This window comes from Haliotis cracherodii, unplaced genomic scaffold (genome assembly GCF_022045235.1).
Source record: "Haliotis cracherodii isolate W230 unplaced genomic scaffold, xgHalCrac1.p SCAF_7, whole genome shotgun sequence".
Taxonomy (NCBI): domain Eukaryota; kingdom Metazoa; phylum Mollusca; class Gastropoda; order Lepetellida; family Haliotidae; genus Haliotis; species Haliotis cracherodii.
In genome coordinates, this window is record NW_027266330.1 from 59,338,039 (window position 1) to 59,350,082 (window position 12,044).

Sequence of the window (12,044 nt, forward strand, 5' to 3'; positions counted from 1 at the left end):
CTTTAACATAGACTTACGACGGTCGTAGCGCTAAGATCGCTTTGTGGAACGGACCACAGGAGAGCAATCTAATTGTAAATAGCTGAATGTTCGGATCCAATCAGAGCTCGTCATTTTGGTCAGTGTAGAACATAAGAAGAGAATGTCCCCCCTCCTTACAGTCAATGCTGCTGAAGCTACATGTACAAGATTTGCTCACATGGCTGGGCTTGTGGGAAATGACAAGTGACAAGTGACAAATGACGTAATATACAATCTGTGCTTTAAGACAGGTAGAGGCCACAGGAAGAGAAACAATGGACTTCGCCTCGACCTATTTATCCTTATACAGTACTGTCAGTCCAACTACAACCAAACCTGTCACTCCACCTCTTCCCAACGCATTCGTAAGCAAGAGGCATAGCCAGCAGTGGTGAATAAATGGCAGGAAATACGACTATGACAGGGTAGAAAATAGAGAGAGCTGTAAATAGCGAGAGTGTCATAAAAGTGACAGGGGAGGTCAGAAAAAAACTTATCACTACTATACAAAGCGGATTGGGGGGGGGGGGGGGGGGGGGGGATTGTCATGAAAATGACAGTTCTTTCTTCACAAATAAAACAGTCATACATGTGAACAATATTTAGGGACCGGTCACTTAGTATAGGGAAGAGGGGGGTGGATAAATATTACGTAAAATCGAAAATGGGGGAAGGGAGGGGGGCGTACTCGGCATAATATGATACTGACCTAAAACCGATCTCACCCCACCCCCACCCCCACCCCCACCCATACCTCCACACCCTAACCACACCCCTACCCCCACCCTACAATAAATGACCAGCCCCCAAACACGCTTGAGATGGCCTAAATACAGTAAGATCAGAATTCATCAGTTGGACAAAACGTACGATCAATCAATGTTCCTTCCGCTTGCATAAAAATATTGAGTATGATAAATTTTCAGCATCAGTTTGGTCGGAAAGTTCGCCTTTGAAACCTTGCAAGATTCATTGGAGACGGGATGTTCACAAATGCTGGTGAGTGTTTAACGAGGTGTTCACGAGGTGTTCACACAATGCTTTTCACTGGGTTAACCTCTGTTGGAATATTTTATAACAAAGATATCTCTTCGTTCATCAATCCAATTCCGAGTAAAATCTCTTTAATTACGTCATGTTTTTCACACGATGTCGCCTTACAGAGTACTTAGTTTGTCAAGTCCTAAGAGTAATCGTTCTTAGTTTCTCAAGTCCTTGCTGAGTACTCGTTCTTTGTTTCTCAAGTCCTTGCAGAGTACTCGTTTTTAGGTTGGTCAAGTCCTTACAGAGTACTCGTTCTTAGTTTGCCAAGTCCTTACAGAGTAATCGTTCTTAGATTCTCAAGTCCTTACGGAGTAATTGTTCTTAGTTTCTCAAGTCCTTACAGAGTAATCGTTCTTAGTTTGTCAAGTCCTTACAGAGTAATCGTTCTTAGTTTGTCAAGTCCTTACAGAGTACTCGTTCTTAGTTTGTCAAGTCCTTACAGAGTTCTCGTTCTTAGCTTGTCAATTCCTTACAGAGTTCTCGTTCTCAGATTATTAATACAAAAGTAAAGGCTCCTATGTTTGCAAGTCTATCTTTCTTCACAACTTGCAATTTGTTACTGATAGTCAAGTTATTACAGAGTGCTCGCTTCTTCGTGTTCTACATGGAACCGTCCCTTGATTGTAAAGGTATAACGGACTCACCCTATGTTTGTCACGTGCACGCAGATTAAAATAATAATCTTTGATTTCACAGATCAAACACAGACAACGGTCCTTTGTGCAAACAATCATCTCAGCAAGGTTTCTTCCGCCCACACGAGTCTGATTAGATAATCAGAGTTTTTCCAGTTCTTCTTGGTCCATGAGTTTGTTCTTGGCGGGGTTGGAGGCGATGGTGTCTTCAAGCGGAGAGTCTTTGGTCTCCGCGAGCAGGCACGTGACTACAATGCAGACGGCCATGGTGACGCTCACCACGATGAAGGGCATGAGGATGCTGTCTCCGCCCTGCAACACAACATCCTTATTTCAAACACAGAGTATGTGGGGGGACGAAATGAGACGAGGGGGGCCACTAGATTAAGGGAAAGAGACAGGGAGAGAGGAAGAGAGAAACAGAGGAGAAAAGAGAAAGAGGGAGATAAAGGCGGGAGGAAGATAAAGACGGGAGGAAGATAAAAACGGAAGGAAGATAAAGACGGGATGAAGATAAAGACGTGAGGAAGATCAACGCGGGAGGAAGATCAACACGGGAGGAAGATGAAGACGGGAGGAAGATACAGGCGGGAGGAACATAAAGACGGGAGGAAGATAAAGGCTGGAGGAAGATAAAGGCAGGAGAAAGATAAAGGCGGGAGGAAGATAAAAACGGAAGGAAGATAAAGATGGGAGGAAGATCAACACAGGAGGAAGATCAACACGGGAGGGAGATAAAGACGGGAGGAAGATAAAGACGGGATGAAGATAAAAATGGGAGGAAGATAAAGACGGGAGGAAGATAAAGACGGGATGAAGATAAAGACGGGAGGAAGATAAAGGTGGGGGAAGATAAAGATGGGAGGAAGATAAAGACGGGAGGAAGATCAACACGGGAGGGAGATAAAGACGGGAGGAAGATAAAGACGGGATGAAGATAAAAATGGGAGGAAGATAAAGACGGGAGGAAGATCAACACGGGAGGGAGATAAAGACGGGAGGAAGATAAAGACGGGATGAAGATAAAAATGGGAGGAAGATAAAGACGGGAGGAAGATAAAGACGGGATGAAGATAAAGACGGGAGGAAGATAAAGGTGGGGGAAGATAAAGATGGGAGGAAGATAAAGACGTGATGAAGATAAAAATGGGATGAAGATAAAGGCGGGAGGAAGATAAAGACGGGAGGAAGATAAAGGTGGTGGAAGATAAAGATGTGATGAAGATAAAGACGAAAGGAAGATAAAGACGAGAAGGGATATAAAGCAGGAGAGGGAGAGAGGTAGGGATGGGGGGGAGAGAAACAGGTGAAGGAAAAGAGAGAAAGATAGGGGAGGAAGAGATAAAAAGGGAGGGAGAGGGGAGAAATAAACGGGTAAGAAAAAAAAAGAGAAAATGCGGGGGAGAAAAAGAAAGATAAAGAGGGAAAGGAACCACGACATACAGAAAGTGAAAACATCACAAACAAATAGGGATCGAATTATAATAATCAGCATAATAGATAGATGGAAAATCAAAAGGCCAAATGGTCGATCCCTTACTAAAGAATATTAAGCATGTAAAACCGCAAACCACACTTATCAGACGGAAAGGACTCACCAGCGTAAAGATGAATGGTGCGATGATGGCGCCAATACGGGATAGCATTCCAGCTGCGCCATATCCCAGATTCCTGAAGCAAGAAACACGTCATAGTATATCCCTTCCTTGCAGTACGTGCATAAACCTTCGTTATAACACACACATTATCGGCATATACATGTGTACCTTCGTTATACTTATACCTGGCATAGCACTTAAACGTGGCTATGTACTTCCATGTGACTATGCATTTACACGTAGCTATACACTTACACGTGGCTATACATTTACACGTGGCTATACACTTACACGTGGCTATACACTTACACGTGGCTATACACTTACACGTGGCTATACATTTACACGTAGCTATACACTTACACGTGGCTATACATTTACACGTGGCTATACATTTACACGTGGCTATGTACTTACACGTGGCTATGCACTTACCCGTGGCTATACACTTACAAGCAGCTATACACTTACACGTAGCTATACACTTACACGTGGCTATACACTTACACGTGGCTATACACTTACACGTGGCTATACATTTACACGTATCTATACACTTACACATGGCTATACACTTACACGTGGCTATACACTTACACGTAGCTATACACTTACACATGGCTATACACTTACATGTAGCTATACACTTACACGTGGCTATGCACTTACACGTAGCTATGCACTTACACGTAGCTATACACTTACACGTAGCTATACACTTACACGTGGCCATACACTTACACGTAGCTATACACTTACACGTGGCTATACACTTACACGTGGCTATACACTTACACGTAGCTATGCACTTACACGTAGCTATGCACTTACACGTGGCTATGTACTTACACGTGGCTATACACTTACACGTGGCTATATACTTACACGTAGCTATACACTTACACGTGGCTATACACTTACACGTGGCTATACACTTACACGTAGCTATACACTTACACGTGGCTATACACTTACACGTGGCTATGCACTTACACGTGGCTATACACTTACACGTAGCTATGCACTTACACGTAGCTATGCACTTACACGTAGCTATGCACTTACACGTAGCTATGCACTTACACGTAGCTATGCACTTACACGTAGCTATACACTTACACGTAGCTATACACTAACACGAAGCTATACACTTACACGTAGCTATACACTTACACGTGGCTGTGCACTTACCTGATAACGGTGGGGTAGGATTCGCTGGTGAGAACTTGAAATGCCGTCCACCCGGAACCTACCCCGACCTTAGCCACCAGAGCCAGGGTGGTGATGATTACACCTCGGGTTTCCGGTGGTGCTGTGGAACAAGGAAAATCATATCACAGATATATCACACGAACCTCTTTATATCACAGATATATCACACGAAAATCTTTAATCCATCATCAAAATTGTAAACAGGACATCCAAATAGGCTCCCCAACTACACACGGCCGTAAGCTGAGCGTTCAATCATAACCTTGTCTGGGTTAACGAGGTTCTTTAAATAAGGTTTATGTGAAATATTTTACTCAATATTTGTAGTTTTAGATGACGTTTGTTTAAATATATGCAATAGTTCAGGTTGTCGTTTAACAAAGCGATCTTAGCTATGACTATCGGTACGTCCATCCCGTAACTTTCGATACTCATAGCGCAAGTACAGATCACCTTGTTGGAAACGATATTTTATGAGTTCTACGTACAAACATATTAATGTGTGTATGTACTGGGATATATTTTATTTGTCTTGTCTGTAGAGGAGCTCTACATTTTCTGTTTCTCTCAATAAGGGGCCGACCTTTTTTATATTCACGTTGACCTGGGATAATTATTCATAGAGAGACCACGTGTAGGCCTTTGCGGGAAAACATACGCTTTCTTCTCTTCAACCCGCGCCAATCTCAGTCCTCAACGATCATGCTCTTTTAGAAGTGATCACGCTTAGTCTCATAAGGTATTCACGACCATCCAACAATAGAAAAAGCTCATCCATTCGACATCGATGTAAATTTCAAAGTTTCACTCACTTACTCACTCACTCACTCACTAGACTCCCACACCACTACAAAGTCAATAAAGTGTAATTTGTTGTTTTAATACTTGTGTCTTCCCAGCATGCATTGTGTTTCACTCTTACATTTACAGTGGGGATTAGTGACTGGTACTGATAACAATCAAATAAAATGAAATAAAAATAACAAAAAAGACACTTAACTTATTACAACCTTAATATCACTGGCAATGATAGGAAATAAAAATAATAAAATAAACATTAAAATATGAATAATAAAAGTAAGTTGATAAATGACTGAATGATTTTTGTTCAAGTCCTATTTGGTTCATACTCAACGAAAGGCCCGACTCCGAATTACGTTTCTTTTTTAAAACTTTAAAATCAATATAATCGACACGCGAACCCCGCGAGCGACGGACATTATACAAACCATGAATGGACGCTATTATGACGCTAAGGGCGCCGATGACTCCTAACACCAAATAGCCCAAACATGTAAACTTCCGGCCGAACCTGAAACAACAAGTATGCGCATGTCCAAATTATTTACTACTTCCGGACACCGTCAACTGCTAGGTTCGATTTCCGGGTCGAGGGTCAACTGGAATAAAGCGAGAGTCAGGACATTGTTGCACCGAGTATGCTGTAAAATACCTGTTACGACTGAAATAGACTTTCATGTACAAGAAACTCATCAAACTCAGGTAGAAATATTTTTTTCCAAACACGAAGAATAAAAATTCACACCCGATTGTACAGAATTGCTTTCACTGAAACGGAAGTATCTTTTAAACACGAAACATCAAAAACCACGACGAAGAATTAAATAATGAAATCCTATTCTATTCGGCATGCTGGACTAAAATTTTCCATTATGGCGATCAATAATCCGTAGCACCTGCTTTATGGCAATTGAAATAATCAGCTGTGAAAGCTGCATTCAAGCTATTATAGTCATATATACATATTTATATCAATATTAATCAGGTTAAGCCTATGTGTTTATATTTAACTGTACACCCAGATATTGTCTAAAGTGTAATCGTTTCAGAAATGGAATGTAGCGCTGTGGCATAATTATACTGCTGTGATCACCATGTGTACAAAGTGTTAAAAATGCGATTTTCGAAACAGAAAAAAATAATTAAAACAAAAGAAACGTCAGTACTGATTGCAAATGTGAAAACTGACAGTGTTACATGATAAAGTTATTGCAACAATCGTCATAAACACAATCACAATTGTTTAATCGCGTTGCCTGGCAATGGTGTCGGTGGTCTCTCCTTTAAAGATTTTACTATTTTACATAAGGATAGAAGATAATACAAGGAGCCTATATCACGATCACTGACGTCAGTCAAGTGTGTCATTGTGTTAAGATTATGGAGATACTGTCCGTGAACAGTGGTCATTGTATTCAGACAACGCCAGAAACCTATGATTGTAGGTTCGAATCCCGGTTCGCCCCGATTATGTTTCTAGGTTTGTCAGCGCCATACCCGTGCTCGTGGGTTTCACCGAAGTGGTAAACGTCTAAGACCTGCATCACTTCGGGCTTTCTTCCCACATTAAGCTGACACGCCGTGATATAACTGGAATATTGTTAAAAGCGGCGTTAATCCAAACTCACTCACTCACTCATTCACTCTTATTGGTATGAACAGGGATGCCCACTCCAAGTCGATACCAAGCTGACACTACCACCTTCAACGTACATATTGATCCGTTTGATCGCCATGCTTGTGGTTTTGACACAGAGGTCCATCCATAGTACGACCCAGAATATGTAGAGGGCGTCATGGAAAATGAGAAATACAAAATTCTTTGGAATAGGCCCGTATACAGTCTCAGACCTTTCCAGACCAACACACCTCATCTTATCCTTTTGGATAAGTCCAATGAAATTATTTACATCATTGAATTTTCCGTCCTCGGTGCCTTAAGTTTGGTACCTCCCAATCTGTTGACTGACATTGGGAGAGTACCCGGGTTTGCGACCAGGAATCTGGGTAATGCAGAAGGCTGCAGTGTTGGGGAGTCTTCACATTGTACGAAAGGTTCTAGGTGGGTTCGACTAGGCAGCGCTACCTGGGAGAAGTGCCATAAGCTGTCTGGGCTGGAGAGGGGGCAGGGGGCCTGAGTTTTTTGTTTGTTTTGTTTGTTTGTTTTGTTGTTGGTGGTTTTTGTTGTTGTTTTGTTTTTTGGGGGGGATGTTTTGTTGGATTTTTTTGTTTTTGTTTGTTTGGTTTTATGGGTTTTTTTATGTTTGTTTGGTTTTTTTGGATGTTTTTTTTGTGTTTTTTTGTTTGTTGTTTTTGTTGGGGTTTTTTTTAGGGGGAATGGGGGGGGGGGGTGGGTGGGTGTCAAGGGCCCTGAGTTGATGATGAGCTTAAACAGCCTGACTGTGCCAGGATCACTCAAACCCTCTTTGCTGCATTTATTTATTTTAATCTGTGTAATAATAACAATATTTAGTATTTAGTATTTGGAAGAAGACGATTTAGCATAACGCAAACTGCAACGTTACACATCTCTATCATAGTGTGATCTCAATAGCTTGAATCAGGGCTACCAATACTTTCCTTCTGCATCCTGTAATTCTTCAGTAAACATGTCAACAATATTTTCATACGAGTATGGTCTTCAGAGATAATTTCATCTCAACTAGTAATACATATACAATGTATATGCTCAGACTGTTGCAGATGATTAAGAAGTAGATTAATCGAAGCAATGTCTATGTCACTCTCATCGATAGTAGAACTACTCTTAGTGTCTCTTAATTACTAAGATCAAATAACCACAACATATTCTTTACTTCAAAATATCAGAAAAAATTAAATCATCGCGATCACATTAATCCTCATTATCCGATCCGACATACCCGTGAAGATACGGGGTAGAATACGTCTTCAGCAACCAACGCTTGCCGTAACAGGCGATGCTTGTCGTAAGAGGCGACTAACGGGATCGGGTGGTCAGGCTCGCTGACTCATATGCCAATTGTCCAGACTCGACTATTTACAGACCGCCGTAATATAGCTGGAACATTGCTTGGTGCGGCGTTAAACAACAAACAAACAAGCACAAATACCTTCATTGTACTTAAACCATCCCGATCACACATTTCCTCATTATACTATGTAGGCCTATCCTAATATGGGATCGGTTATCCCAATATATACAAAGACCTTGTTTGATAGGCATTACTTAGAAGTTAACGGCTGACAAGGTACACACAATTTTTTTGGATAACAACTTAGATCCTTATACCGTTGTCAAACAGCTTGTCAACCTTTTTACAGTATTAAAGAAGTTAATCCATAAAATTGAGATACCTTGTCAGTACACAGGTCGTAAAAGAGTTTCTTTGTTATAAAGCAGCATCAGCATCCCTCACAATCGATGCTCTTAACATACTAGCATCATCTCGGCAGGGGACACAAGAAATAGGCTTCACATTGTACCCTTATCAGAAATGAAACCAGGTCTTCCGCGTGACCAGCGAACGCTTTAACCACAAGGCTACCCACCACCCTTTACAAACGTCTGTGACTATGGATCGACATTATACGGGACAGAACGCAGACATCACTTGTCCATGCTTGAGGAAATATACAGGCGAGTGACCTGATCGGGCCAGGTCACGTGGGGGGACGGTCGTGTGGTATAGTTTTTCAAGTACTATACCTATTATTGAGGTAGAGCGTCGCGATGTCGGCAGGTATATCCACGACGCCCATGAGAAAGATGTTGAGACAGAGGTTACCAGAGAGGGCGTCCACGCCAAACAGAATACCGTAGTACACCAACGCCAAGCACGCCCTGGGGACGAAGAGATCGGGTTAAGTAACACTATAATTATAAGTCATGTTAGTACATATGTCACAGTAAAAAACACTGTATGCAACATTTAAACAAAGCAAGAATACGTTATTCACATCAATAAATCTAGGTAGGTTCTCAATACGATATTTTTTTTTTTTTTTTTTTTTTTTTAACGCCGATCTCAGCAATATTCCAGCTATATGACGGCGGCCTGTAAATAATCGAGTCTGGACCAGACAATCCAGTGATTGACATCATGAGCATCGATCCACCCAATTGGGATACGATGACATGATCAACAAAGACAGCGAGCCTGACTACCCGATCCCGTTAATCGCCTCTTAAAAGCATCGTCGCTTTTTACAGCATGTATGAATCTACCCAGGATCTTCATGGTTACTGATGCCATCAATGGTTTACAAAGCATTACGAGAAAAGACAACCCTTGTTTATCCACATCCCTTCATTCCGCAAACCTTAATTTCCAATCGATTGTAAACAGCAATTTACGTTCGCGAAACCATCATTCTGTTAATCGGGAGGGCGATGAAATCAAAGCGTCTGGATAAACGAGTCAAAGCGTCTGGATAAACGAGGTTCTGGTTACAAATGGCGGGTGTTCACACTAAAACTGATAACTATTTTACCACTGAAACTGAACAAGGAGCGACATCCTGCACATCTTCCAGCCTCTATAGATGTCGATGTAGGTATATTTCTTGTCTAGGGCAAGCCTCCTCTCCTCATCCGCAACGAGTTTCAGTATGCCCAGGGTGTGTTCTGGCTTAGGGCGATTGTTGAACTGGCACACCTTGAGGACAACCGCTTCAGCCTCCTCCAAACGGTTCTTGACGGCGAGCCAGCGGATACTCTCGGGGATGTAGCTGGGGGGAAACGACAAGGGTGAGTGTCCTCTAAACGGCCCAATCATTATAACCGCCGTCATATAGCTGGAATTTTGCTTGGTGCGGCGTTAAACAACATGAAACAAACAAACAAGCACAAATACCTCCATTATACTTAAACCACCCCGATCACACATTTCCTCATTATACTATATAGTCCTAGCGTTTTCCCAATAAGTACACAGGCCTTGTTTGATAGGCATTACTTAGAAGTTGACGGGTGACAAGGTAGACACAATTTTATGGATAACAACTTCTTTAATACTGGAAAAAGCGACGTTTCGGTATGGATCCTTATACAGTTGTCAAGCAGCTTGTCAACTTTTTTTTACAGTATTAAAGAAGTTGTTATCCATAAAATTGTGTCTACCTTGTCAGTACACAGGCCGTAAAGGTTCTTTGTTATAGAGCAGCATCAGCCCCATCCTATCTTCATCCCTCACAATCGATGCTCTTATCAACATACTAGCATCATCTCGGCAGAGGACACAAACGACAAGGGTGAGAGTCCTCTAAACGGTTCTTGAAGTACGCCAATCATTATAACTTTGGGGAATGAAACCCGGGCCTTCGCGTGAAGAGAAAACGCTTCAGCCGCTTGGCTTCCCCTGACTAGCGCGCCAATCTCCCATAACATGTCCTAATATGGCTAGTCTCAGCTTGTGACGCCCTCAGCAATATTCCATCTATATGACAGCGGCCAGTAAATGTTCGACTCTGAACCAAGCAAACCAGTGATTGATATTACGAGCAAAATCCCACCCCGTCGTTGTCGTTAGCATGTAATCAACCAAATCTGACAACCCGATCGATTTGGTCGCCTCTTTCGACCAGCATATGTTATCGAGGACCTATTCTAACCGGATTGTGTCACCCATTCTAATGGGCAATCCCAATGGTATGACAAGCAAGTATGAATGAGGACTTATTCTAACCCGGAATCTCCACGGGGAGACAAGCATAGGCTCCCGAAGACCTGTTCTAACCCTGAATTCCCACGGGGAGACAAGCACGTGTTGCTGAGGACCTGTTCTAAGCCTGAATCCCCACGGGGAGACAAGCACATGCTGCTGAGGGCCTGTTCTAACCTTGAATCCCCACGGGGAGACCAGCATAGGTTGCTGAGGGCCTGTTCTAACCTTGAATCCCCACGGGGAGACAAGCATAGGTCGCTGAAGACCTGTTCTAAGCCTGAATCCCCACGGGGAGACAAGCATAGGTTCCCGAAGACCTGTTCTAAACCTGAATCCCCACGGGGAGACCAGCATAGGTCGCTGAAGACCTGTTCTAAACCTGAATCCCCACGGGGAGACCAGCATAGGTCGCTGAGGACCTGTTCTAAGCCTGAATCCCCACGTGGAGACCAGCATAGGTTCCCGAAGACCTGTTCTAACCTTGAATCCCCACGTGGAGACCAGCACAGGTTGCTGAGGGCCTGTTCTAAGCCTGAATCCCCACGGGGAGACAAGCATAGGTTGCTGAAGACATGTTCTAACCTTGAATCCCCACGGGGAGACAAGCATAGGTCGCTGAAGACCTGTTCTAAGCCTGAATCCCCACGGGGAGACAAGCAGAGGTTCCCGAAGACATGTTCTAACCCTGAATCCCCACGGGGAGACCAGCATAGGTTGCTGAGGACCTGTTCTAACCCTGAATCTCCACGGGGAGACAAGCACAGGTTTGCTTGGGGAATCCCAACATTACGACCAACATAAGTCGCTGGGGACTTGCTCTAACCCGGAATACCCATGTACGAAGTCACAAGGTCATACTACTTACAACCAGCCACACAAAAAGGGGATGTGGATGACGCCGCAGATGATGTGAAGATTGGACCAATCAGGCGTCAGCCACGCGGTCAGGGCGAACAGACACACGCCCATTGACCAGAACGGCATCCCGGAACATAGAGAGCGCCACTTCTTCCCGATGAACTCCATATAGTAGGTGAAGCTGACCACAAGTAGAGCACCGACTGAGATCCCCAGGAGGAACCTGAATT

The 12,044-nt window shown here is 43.1% G+C and overlaps 1 protein-coding gene across 5 annotated transcripts in view; it reads right to left on the bottom strand.

Moving 5' to 3' along the window:
* Nucleotides 1–554: 554 nt before the first annotated feature.
* Nucleotides 555–12,044, bottom strand: part of LOC139448285 (organic cation transporter protein-like) — a 54,418-nt gene continuing 42,928 nt past the window's right edge. For all 5 annotated transcript variants that reach the window (XM_071229826.1, XM_071229827.1, XM_071229829.1 and 2 more), the window contains exons 4-10: nt 11,822–12,037; nt 9,785–10,021; nt 9,000–9,134; nt 5,740–5,822; nt 4,490–4,610; nt 3,299–3,371; nt 555–2,012 (exon numbers count right to left, since the gene is read on the bottom strand). In XM_071229826.1, coding sequence (XP_071085927.1) covers nt 1,842–2,012; nt 3,299–3,371; nt 4,490–4,610; nt 5,740–5,822; nt 9,000–9,134; nt 9,785–10,021; nt 11,822–12,037 — 1,036 coding nt within the window. In that variant the 3' untranslated portion in view covers nt 555–1,841. The remainder of the gene's footprint in view (nt 2,013–3,298; nt 3,372–4,489; nt 4,611–5,739; nt 5,823–8,999; nt 9,135–9,784; nt 10,022–11,821; nt 12,038–12,044) is intronic.